General features: G+C 39.9%; 1 protein-coding gene across 2 annotated transcripts in view; it reads right to left on the bottom strand.

The window, feature by feature from the left end:
• Positions 1-12651, bottom strand: part of MACROD2 (mono-ADP ribosylhydrolase 2) — a 2731696-nt gene that overhangs the window by 1142861 nt on the left and 1576184 nt on the right. For both annotated transcript variants that reach the window (XM_040429978.1, XM_040429979.1), the window contains exon 6: positions 4346-4467. In XM_040429978.1, coding sequence (XP_040285912.1) covers positions 4346-4467 — 122 coding nt within the window. The remainder of the gene's footprint in view (positions 1-4345; positions 4468-12651) is intronic.

The raw sequence follows: 12651 nt of genomic DNA, 5'->3' as shown, positions 1-12651 counted from the left end.
TTTAAAAATTCATCTAAACCCTTTTTAAAACTGTCCACTGTTCCTGCTGTGACCACGTTCTGAGAAAGCTTCACCGTTCTTACAGTAAAGAAGCTTTGACGTTTCTGGAGACTGAACTTTTTCCTCTCCAATCGGAGGCAGTGCCCCCTTGTCTTTTGAGAGCATTTTACATGGAACAGTTTTGCACAGTATTTTTTTGTATGGCTCATTTATATATTTGTATAGGTTAATCATATCCCCCCTTAGACGTCTCTTCTCAAGACTAAATAAATTAAATTATTTTAATCTTTCTTCTTCATAACTAAGACCCTCCATGCCCCTTATCAGTTTAGTCGCTCTCCTCTGTACTTTTTCCAGCTGCAGTGCATCCTTTCTATGGACTGGTGCCCAGAACTGAACTGCATATTCCAGATGAGGCCGCACTAATGCTTTGTACAGTGGTAATATTACATCCCTGCCCCGCGAGTCCATGCCTCGTTTAATGCATGATAATATCCTGATAGCCTTAGAAGCAGCTGATTGACATTGTATGCTGTTATTTAATCTACCATCCACAAGGACACCCAAATCCTTCTCTATAAGTGACTCTCCCAGTGTTTCATCCCCTAGGACAGTGATGCACTGAGATTATTACTACCAGAATGCATAACTTTACATTTATCCACATTGAACCTCATTTGCCAAGTTGATGTCCAATCACTCAGAGTGTTCAAGTCAGCTTGTATTTTATGGACATCTTCCATAGACTGCACAGTACTACACAGCTTAGTGTCATCTGAAAATATAGAAATGGTGCTATTAATCTCGTCCTCAATATCATTATTAAATAATAGAGGACCCAGCACTGAACCTTGGGGTACACCCACTTATAATTAGTCTTAAATCGCAATATTCTAATCGTGAATTTTTATCGCGAATATCGGCACTTTGAGAATTTGCGAATATGTAGAATATAGTGTGATATATTCATAATTGCGAATATAGATTTTTTTTTCATCAGTAACCTCCATTCTTCCTTGTGGGCCAATGAGAAGGCTGCAATATCTTTGTCAGAGCTTAGCAACATCCCTAGCAACCAATAGGAAAGTTGCCTACCCCCTTACTATATAAGAAACTCCCCAGCAGCCATTTTCTGCATTTTTTTATTTTTTTTTTCCATTTCTGAGAGAGAGCAGTGTCATTGCTGCGCTCTGTGCTTTCATCTGGATCCTATTCCTTATCCAATTATATTAGATAGTTAGATAGCTCATATATATAATACAGATAGTTAGTGGGAGATAGTCAGTGTAGGTTAGATAGTGATATAGTGCAGCCGATAGGTTCTGCTGTCCATACATACATACTACAGACATAGTGCTGTGATGTCACAACAATCAGTAATATCTACTCAGACCTGATAAAATGTGAAGTTGCATGTATTGTGCAAAAAATATGCGCATCATTAGTGGTGATTTGCGCAATCGCAAAAATAATGACTGGAGGTCTCAAATTCTAGAATTCACTAATTTATTGCGAATATAATGCGAAAACGAATATTGCCTATGCTGCTCATCACTACTTATAACCTGGGACCATTCTGAATAGGAATCATTGACCACAACTGGGGGACTGCCAGGATAACACCCTTAGCGCTAGCCCTAAGCAGTTGGTTGGTTTCATATCCCTACAGCAGGGGTGTAGGCAGGCTCGGAATGGCCCACAGGGGTACAAGGGAATCCCCCGGTGGGACCCTGAGCAAAGTGGGCCCCTAGTCTTCCACCCCCTGCACAAGTGGCACATAACACAGTAGACTTACTGTACTACATACATATATTCAATGTACAGCACCTGCACTAGCCTATGTTCATATAAAAAACTTGTTAGATTATTTATTATATTTGAATGTATCCGTATGGTGGGCCCCCAAAATAAATTTTACTGGTGGGCCCTAAGTACCCCAGTTCGACACTGGGTGTAGCTATGGACAACTTTTTGGGACATATGCCCCAGATGATAAGTGCTGGAGAAGGGTGCATACAAGACACTCTACCTTGGTCAGGGGATATAAATAAAAGGGCTAGACCCGCAAATAAGGAAAAATCTAGTCTGCCAACAGAATCCAATTCACTCTTGAGGAAGCAGTTTATCATAGGGATCCCTGCACAGGTCAGAAATTGGACATAGTGAATAATGAATGCATAATGAATTTTCAGGGAGAAGACCTGTATTTATTACAGCCTAAATTTATCTTTCTGTAATCTAACTGCAAAAGAATACCGTAAATTGCCCCCTGCTGCTAAGCTTCTACCTTTAAGATTCCCCCTTCTTCCTGATATTTCCTTCTCCTCAGCTGTTAGTGACCTCCTCTATTAATGGTCACACGGTCTATTCAACTACCAGACTTGGGCTACTTTCACACCAGCGTTTTCGCTTGATCTGTCATGGTTCAGCAGAAAAAGCTTCCGTTCTGATAATACAACCATCTGCATCCGTAATGAACGGATCCGGTTGTATTATCTTTAAAATAGCCGTGACAGATCCGTCATGAACTCCATTGAAAGTCAATGGGGGATGGATCCGTTTTCTATTGCGTCCGATAAAACTTGTTTCTGTCTTGCTCCGCACCACATCGCGGACAGAAAAACGCTGCTTCTGTCCGTGATGGGGACGCAACCTAACTGAATGGAATGCATTCTGGTGCATTCCGTTTCGTTCAGTTCAGTTTTGTCCCCATTGACAATGAACGGGGACAAAAAGGGAAGTGTTTTCCTCCGCTATTGAGATCCTATGACAGATCTCAATAGCGTAAAGGGAAACTGCTGGTGTGAAAGTAGCCTTAAAAGGGTTCTCCAGACTACGGACATCAATGATGTATCCTCAGGATAGGTCATTAATATCGGATCCGTGGGAGTTCAACTCTTGCCGCCCCTACTGATCAGCTGTTCCAGGCTGCCATGGAGCCAAAAACAGTGACTGGTGTGGATGCAAAAGTCTCCAAATACTGTGTAGTTTCTGGAGACAGCATACTGAAGCTCAGCTTCCATTCACTCGAATACTGTAGTACCCAGAACTGCCACTACACAGTATACAAAGCTGCCTGCCATCAGCTCCATTCACTATATATTTTACAGAGCAATACGTAACAACTGAACGTGGGAGTGCCGGCTGTCTGACTTCCACCAATCTAATATTGATGACCTATCCGGGGGATAGGTCATCAATGGCAGTAGCCGAGGAAAGTCCTTTCATATAGAATTCCTGTGGTCCCCGGTAGTAGCAGTAAACTTTTTTCCTGGGCTGCTTATGATGTTGCTGTTGGGGTACCATATTATCATTATATGATGCAATGTCCATTTTCTATGCTCCCAAATGGCTCATCTCAGCAGTGCTTTTGCTTCACTGTTATAGCCAGGCTTCAACTACAGCACTGGACATTGAGGGAGTTCCGTGTGAATGAAACTTTGGTGGCAAATAGAGCTCCAAAAGTCTGCCCAAAAAGTTCTGAACTGTAGGAGCTAACAGAAACATATATAGCACTGGGATGACCTGCAACTACATTGTCGTGTTGCCCAGGTCGGAGTTGACCTGCTGCAAGGCAACTCTGCTAACTACTGAACCACAACAATGATCATTGTAATAAAAATAATTTCTAAAAGCTTTTGTTATGGAAAAAGCTGGTGGACAACCAATACGCCCACCATAACTGAAAAAATAAATAAAAAAAACTTTCCCCAAGTTTATGCAGAGCATGGTAAATCCAAATCCAGTTTCCATGCATAAATAATAAAAAATTTCACTATGGAGATTGAGAAAGCTACAGTGGATGATGACTCTCATTGGAGCGGTAAAGGCGTCTATGCCGGCTATCAACAACTTTTCTACAACAACTGGCTAGAAGAGGACAATAAATTATTGAATTGAATTATTTTGTATGGAAAACTTAATGGAATTTAATTAGATAACACAATATTGCACATGTAGACATACGTAAAACATGCTGTAACTACCTACCTAAACACTCAGAGAAAATCTGATGGACTGTGTTATGCCTGGTGCAAGGCCTGAGGATGCAGAGCCTGATACAGGGTTCTCTTTCCTGCTTTCTCGTGTCAGACACTGCCTCCTCCTACCCATGTACAGTCTATACGAATATTCCTTTAACTTTCCCAGAATATTCCTTTAGATTTCCCTCCGTAGAAGTTTCCCTTTCACAAACTGCTAACACTTGGCTGCTGTTGCTTTTAACGCACAGAAAATAAAATAAAAAATTCACAGAATCGCCATGTGTGAACTCAGCCTAGGAATATTTGCAAGCAAATGAATTAAATGCCAGGTTACAAACGAATGAAACAGAATGCAGACTTACTATTGATCTGATGTTGTTATCTTTTACCAGAGCGAGAGAAGACTTGTAGCAGTTTGCAAGGTCCTCTTTGTGAAGGCCGCTTAATTGTCCTCTTGCTATAGGACCAACAGTGTGAATAACATCTGGGGAAGAAAAAAATCGGGATACTTTAACAAAAAGATTCACAGTCTTAAACTTGGTTTCTCGCCAAGAATAATGCTTGTTGTCAGAGTGGAAACATTCTTGCTCACATTGTCTAGTTAACCAAGTCCTGCTCACAACTAAGGGTTTGTTACAATGTATCAGTTTAAACCTAATCCTCTTTGAGCCAGGTATATCTGTAGCACAAATCCCCTCTGCCCTGAATCCTGCTTGTATGCATTGCATCAAATTGCAGACATCACGCCATGTAAAAAAATTATGTTCACTGATAACTTGCGAAGAAAGTGATGAGTGACTAAAAACAGACACATTATATAGGTATATATATATATATAAAAGAATGTAAAAAAATTGTAGCACTCCAAAATTAGACCAAAAATTGTGAAGTGCTTACTGCTCCATGTTCATGTTAGTGAATCCAAAAGTGGACTTCTCCATCTGGGACCTTGTTGCTGATAGCAATGTCGATATTCTAAGTGCTGCTACCTTGGACTTGTGTGTCCATATAATATATATATATACACACACACACACACAAAAAAAAAAATATATATATATATATATATTGGTAAGAGATGCTGATGTTCTGGTAGGTCTGACTTGGTAGTTACCTATTACTTTCTCCACTGCAAGGTAATTGTATGATTGGACAAAACTGCCAATATCAACTGAAAACCCATTTACATGACATATGCAAAACTTGGAAAGGGCCTTAGGTTGCTTGATGCCCTTTGCAGCGCGTGATTTTCAAAAGTGCCATATAGTGCTCAAATATTACAACCATTATGTCCAAATAACATTGCCATAAGGTGCGCAGATAAAACCGCCAGGCTCCAGTTGTGTCACCCTGTTCACAAATTACAGGTGTGCTCTGTACAACCTCAAAGGTCACACATCTCTAATTTCCTTTTGGGTTTATCAGAAGAAACCCATTTACTGTATGTTACTAAAGTTAATTTTTTTTTTTTTTTTTTTATCAAATCCAATATGATATTTTAGGAGAATAAATGTATTTTCTTTTCCAGCATTTCAAAATGGAGAAGTAGGAATATAGCATTATACATCTCCAGTACATCATTTGGCAGTGTATGCAAAATCTAAAAGGTGAGAGGCAGCCAGAATTATTTCTAGCGTGTTGGAAAGAAACACATTTGATTTCAAGAAGCTAAGCACAGCTTTATAAGATTACAGCTCTTGAAATATCTCTTACACATTTGTTGTTAATTCCTTGTCTCTACTTTGGCAGACAAAAAAAATTAAAATGAGCAGCACAGATACACATCATTAGTTCCAGGGATTGGAGAGAATGGCACTCTGATATACTTCTATGTTGAAGGCAGGAGCAGACTGGCCATAGACCCTACAGGGAAATTTCCTGGTGGGTTAATGCCCAGGGGGGATGCCCAAGCCCTCCTCATGGCCTCTGGCCAGGTCCATAATGGTCTAATGCTCTCAGCATTAATGATAGGAGCATCAGCAATCAATGCACCTGGTCAATGGCCACAGGTGCCCTCACCGTCTTTAGGATGTTGATACAATTGAATAGTGTGTCGAGCTAAGTAGTATTTCGTGCAGCACTGTGGTATTTTGTTCTGCTAAAGTACTATTTTGTTCTTCACTATGGTATTGCATGCCCTGCCTACTTCTGTTGTCCTATATTTTGTCCATTTGGATCCGTCTACAACATGGGGCCACTTTTAGGTTTTTCCAGGGCCACTTTAAGTTCCCAGTCCACCCCTAGTTGAATGTACGTTTTGCTGTTGATGTTGGGGAAGAAATGGTGACTACTGGGGGATGAAAAGTTGTCTAAGCAAGGCAGTCTTCCAACTAATAGTAAAAATTCTTTTAAACTATTAGGACAAGTTTAAAAAACACAAAAAAAACAAGTGTGGCCATGTTTATAGGTTCTGCGGGGGCTGTCACACACTGGTAAAAGGTGGTTGTTCTAGAATTATAAAGATATGCTGTTTAGGACTCTAGGAATTTTATAGGATAGCCGGTAATTACCCAGCAATCCCAGAAACAGTGGATCATGCTATATATACACAGATAGAGATAACAGATAAAAATAATTCTTAAAGGGCATCTGTCAGCAAATTTGTACTTATGACACTGGCTGACCAGTTACATTGGCAGCTGAAGGCATCTGTGTTGGTCCCACGTTCATACAGTACAGACCAAAAGTTTGGACACACCTTCTCATTCAAAGAGTTTTCTTTATTTTATTGACTATGAAAATTGTAGATTCACACTGAAGGCATCAAAACTATGAATTAACACATGTGGAATTATATACATAACAAACAAGTGTGAAACAACTGAAAATATGTCATATTCTAGGTTCTTCAAAGTAGCCACCTTTTGCTTTGATTACTACTTTGCACACTCTTGGCATTCTCTTGATGAGCTTCAAGAGGTAGTCCCCTGAAATGGTTTTCACTTCACAGGTGTGCCCTGTCAGGTTTAATAAGTGTGATTTATTGCCTTATAAATGGGGTTGGGACCATCAGTTGCGTTGAGGAGAAGTCAGGTGGATACACAGCTGATAGTCCTACTGAATAGACTGTTAGAATTTGTATTATGGCAAGAAAAAAGCAGCTAAGTAAAGAAAAACGAGTGGCCATCATTACTTTAAGAAATGAAGGTCAGTCAGTCAGCCGAAAAATTAGGAAAACTTTGAAAGTAAGGGCTATTTGTCCATGAAGAAGAGTGATGGGGTGCTGTGCCAGATGACCTGGCCTCCACAGTCACCGGACCTGAACCCAATCGAGATGGTTTGGGGTGAGCTGGACCGCAGAGTGAAGGCAAAAGGGCCAACAAGTGCTAAGCATCTCTGGGAACTCCTTCAAGACTGTTGGAAGACCATTTCAGGGGACTACCTCTTGAAGCTCATCAAGAGAATGCCAAGAGTGTGCAAAGCAGTAATCAAAGCAAAAGGTGGCTACTTTGAAGAACCTAGAATATGACATATTTTCAGTTGTTTCACACTTGTTTGATATGTATATAATTCCACATGTGTTAATTCATAGTTTTGATGCCTTCATAGTCATGAAAATAAAGAAAACTCTTTGAATGAGAAGGTGTGTCCAAACTTTTGGTCTGTACTGTATGTGCCCGCATTACTGGAAAAATGACATACATATGTGCCCGCACCAGGTAGTATAAACGTCATCATGTCTAGCCTTGTCAAAGTGCAGAGGGTGCAGAGGGTGCAGCAGTTGCAGAGAGCAGAGCCTCTAGGAGTAATGGAACGCCCCCGTTGCTCCTAGAGGATAATTTGCAAATGTTAAAACTTAATTCTTCTCAGCAACGCGGGCACATATGAACATGAGACCAACACAGTTGCCTTCAGCTGCAAAGCGCATATGTAACAGGTCAGCCAGTGTCATAGGTAAAAATCTGCTGACAGATGGACTTTAACACCTTAAGGAGATTTTCTTTTTTTTTTTTTTAGTTTACGATTGCTATCAGAATACATACATTGTCCACACAGAAATGTATAGGGCCAAAATGCAATTTAGATGATGAAATTAAAGAAACATTTTCAAACTTCCACCTAATATCTTTTTCAGACTAGTTATCTAATGCCAATAAGTCAAGAGTTCAAAGGTGTTACTTGAAGCTCTTGCAAAATCTGTAACAGGTTTCCAACTATTAAACACTATATGGAGCAGAGGGGTTCTTTAAAACTTCAGGGCCATCTATGAGTGTACCTGTACCCACTATATTTATGCCCCTGCAAGAATGATATAATATTATCAATATCAATCAGTGGCTATAGATTTGGCCGAGCTAAGCTTGATGGTTAACACGTAAAGTAAAGAATGGCAAGAAAATGTTAATTGACTTTTTCTATTGATTTCAATGGCTTTTGTAACGAGATAACCGAGATAATACTGTGACGTATTATCAGAGTAAATTTTAACTCAGCTACATCTGTATCTATATATGTAAGCAGGCCACTCACCTATGAAAGTCTAATAAAGACTCTAAAACTTTGAACTGGCCACCATAGAGGCTAGCTCCTTTTTCTATAGTAAGCAAGTAGGGTCACCACCGCTGCTGGATTGCAGGGAGGTCGTAACTCCTGGATATGGACAGTGTATAATGTGATGGAAAAATTTATGAAGCCAGAAAAGGAGGCAATATGGACAATCACAATACATTAGTAAGAGCCTTGTATTCACTTTATCTACATGATAAATGCCATTTGCTAAAGGGACAAAACCCCTTTAACCCCTTCCCGACCAGCGCCGTAATAGTACAGCGCAGCGGGACGTGACTTGCCGCCCAGCGCCATACTATTACGGCCCGCTGATCGGGCGGGTGCAGGAGCTGCGCCTGCCCCATCAGCTGCAGGGGACCGGTTACTACCGTTAGCCGGACCCCTGCTGTATGCGCCGGCATCAGTGAAAACGCAGACGGTGGCGCATTAACCCCTTTTATGCCGTGGTCAGTGCTGACCGCAACATAGAAGGGGTTTGCTGCAGGTGAGGGAGCCCATCGGGTCCCCGCGCTGCTGTCGCGGGGACCCGATGGGTGAGAAGGCAGCCCGATGCCGTTCAGAGGTTGCCCAATGCCTTGCACGGCATCGGGACCTGCCTTGTACGGGTGCCCCTTAGTGACCGCCATAAAAAGGCGTCTGGTTGGTCACTAAGGGGTTAAAATGAGGCAAGCATATAAATGGCAGTACCAATTTCTTTAATGCTGAGAGAGACTTGGCTATTGAGAAAGGCAGTGGCCTTGATAAAATACATTGGTTGTCCCATTACAGTATGCTTGTGGTTCGTCACGATGAGGTATTTTGTGAATGGGTCACATTGTTTGGACCTATAAAAGGATACAAAGCAAATTCCTTGCTCATTTGCCATCTCTTTCTTCAACATTTAGTGTCATTCTTATTAATGCCTAAGATATCTAATATCTTCCATATTCATCAGTTAGTATCTAAGCTATTCACATTAAGTTATTTTACTTGGGACTGTAGTCATCAGCTGCTGTAGAAGGTAGGATATTGTGGGGCAGCACAAAAATAGGTTGTGCCAGGGAAACAAAGCATAAATTCTGACCTGATTGTAACTTTTCTCAGCTAAAGACAGAAAATATTACAGCTCATTCAGTACAAAAACTGATATAAAATAGTACAATGGCCTAGATTTGGTAAAAGGCACAAAATTATTAGATTAAGAGAGCAAAACCTTAATACTGATAATTCACTCTGCTGATTATAGAAAAATGGATATGAATGTCAGTTTTTTTTCTGGTATAATATAACTTTTTACTCTACAACGTATGTCCTTGGCCTACACAAACGTAGGAAAAATATTAAGAAACAGAGCATGTTTCCGTATTGGATGTCTTTGCATATAAAAAGGAATTCTATAGTGTGTAGAGTTCATTACACTGCCAGTCGTCTCGAAAGTGCAGTAGTTATTCTGATTGCCTGATTGGAGTCGAGAAGGAATTTTTTTCAACTAAAGTGAGGAAAATTGGCTTCTACCTCACAGAGTTTTTTTTGCCTTCCTGTGGATCAACTTTGAGGATAACACGACAGATGTCTTTTTTCAGCCTTATAAACTATGTTACTATGTTACTAAGTGCTTGCTCCATTCACTTAAACTTCACCACCGCTACAAAGGAGACGACACGCAGTGTAATAAAGAGGAAGCAGCACTCGCATGGAGCGCCGCCACCTAATCAAACAGCTGATCGTAGGGGCCCCGAGTGTCAGACCCTTGTTGGTCAAATATTGATGAACTATCCCAACACTTATATCCTCAAATTCAGCATAACCCCCATGACTACTAAAATACATTTCCACCCTTATTATACCTATTTGGATAATTTTTGAGCTAATATTTTTAGAGCTAATTTCACCTTATTAATACATATAACATCTGCCTTGAAGATTTATTTTAAAACATTAATTAATTATACTTCCATTAAGGGGTAGCCCTAACAGAAAACAAATACTCTTCGTATACCTATGGAATAAAATAATGGACTTTCTAGAAAATGGAGCTCTGGGCAGTTGTAGGTTCATGTAGTCCTGCTAAAGTTGAAATAGAGAGAAATCACAGAACAGTGACTAATCATCCGTTTCAACAACAGATAGTTACTTAAAAGAGGACCTTTCTCCGCTCCTGACATGTCTGTGTTAATAGCTACATGCATTCCCCAAGTACTAACAATTCTGGAGCATCTATTCTTATGGCTCCATATTGTGCCGTTCCTTTAATATTTGCACTAGAAGTTATGAATAAATTTCTAGCAGTCTGCAGTAAGGGTACAGAGGGGAGGTAACCAGTTGGGGGGGGGGGGGTGTACCTGCACAGACTGACTCTATCCAATCAGTGCTGCCATTTTCAGACTGTGCAGGTACACCCCCCCAACTGGTTACCTCCCCTCTGTACCCTTCCTGAAGGCTAATAGCAATTCATTCATAACTTCTAGTGCAAATAATAAAGGAACGGCACAACATAGAGCCATAAGAATAGATGCTCCAGAATTGTTAGTACATGGGGAATGCATGAAGCCATTAAAATAAGCAGGAGTGGTGAAAGGTCCTCTTTAAAGGGGTTGTCCACTAAAGACAACCCATGTCCAAATATCCTATTAGGGCATAGGACCATAACAGATGGAGGTCTTCTCAGTTGTCCAGAGTGGATTACCTCTGTAAATGGCAGCTCTAGCTTTACAGGACACTGTACAACCATATATTATGTGGTGCCTGAACTAAGCTGGGTTTGTACTGTGTGTTAGTCCTTCACTTAGCTTTTCCAATGGGAGAATACATTCCATTACCCAAAAATAGTATTTAAATGTATACCACAATGGATCGCTTCATTTTAATAAGGCAAATAAAGATCAGAGGATGTATCTTTGGATTCTGTTTGACCTAATTTTTGATAATATCTTATTTTTTGCCAGACAGAATAGTGTAGTCTACCATGCTATGCTGCAAAAAAGTTGCATATGGGTATTTAAAAACCCAAACCTCCAACGGAGGGCTGAACATGCCTCATGAATACGGTCTTAGTAGTACACAGCCACTACACCGTTGCTTCAAAATTTGGTTTGCCAACAGGTTCCCATTGCAGTAACAGCTCATCATCAATGTTCAAACAGCTGCTGCCGAATTATAAGGGGCTGTCCTTATGGGTGAACTTTGTTGAACAAAGAGCATATAAGTAGCAAACTAAGAACTTGCCAGGAATTGATGTTCTCAGTGCTCTGCTGGTCAGCACATCAATAGACATAGGCATTTGTTGTACCAGGATACAACTACTAATAAGTATACAGTAGTTCGTAAAGTCAAAATGGAGTACGCAACAATCAGAATCTCATACGGTATAGAAGTGATGAAGGTGAATAGTCATATATGTTATAGTCAATGTGAGCTATTCTGTACAAAACAATCTCTGCTACATATGAAGGAATTATTGACCTACACTACAAGTATTGAGCGCCCCTAGGCTCATGGAAGAAACTGTAAAATAAAAATCTAATTTATGAGCAAATATAAATGGTTTATTGTCTACAGTAAACTTCTCATTCACTGTGCTAATAAGCCGGCAGTCCAAGAAGAAACGTGTTTACCAAGTTCTCTTCACGCATTCATAACCACAATCTTTACGCTTAGACAACTACGATATAACTCTTGATGCCGTCAATCATTGCTCAAAAGTTTTTTCTCTCCAAGACAGTCATCAGTTAACTTAAAAAAACAATGAAATAAAACAACACAAAACACTCTAAAGTTAATTTGTGAAGATTTACACACCAGTAAACCCTATATTATCTGGAGAATTGGATACGCTGGAGGTCAAGTCACAGAAAATTACAAAAATAATTACTTTTATGCCTTATAATAACCTTTATTTCTTCAGCTCAGGACTTTCATTTACACGAATGTTACTGAAGGAGCTAATAATCACTTAAAATCAGTAATGTGCTCACTGATATGTAATAATGCCACTAACCAATTTGTTGTACTACAATAGTAGCATTTAGATAGGAGGGTTCCTTTCTCCTTATTAGAATAAGCGTAACACTGCGGCATTTCTTTAAATCATGTCAAATATCTCTGATATTTCTGATTATGGAGTGAAAGATGTAAAAGCATTCTAAATTTAGAACTATGTAATATAAAGGTTCAAAGTCAA

Source organism: Bufo bufo, chromosome 4, assembly GCF_905171765.1.
Source record: "Bufo bufo chromosome 4, aBufBuf1.1, whole genome shotgun sequence".
Classification (NCBI taxonomy): Eukaryota; Metazoa; Chordata; class Amphibia; order Anura; family Bufonidae; genus Bufo; species Bufo bufo.
Note: the sequence above shows the minus strand (reverse complement) of the source record. Positions and strands in the feature narration are given on the sequence as shown.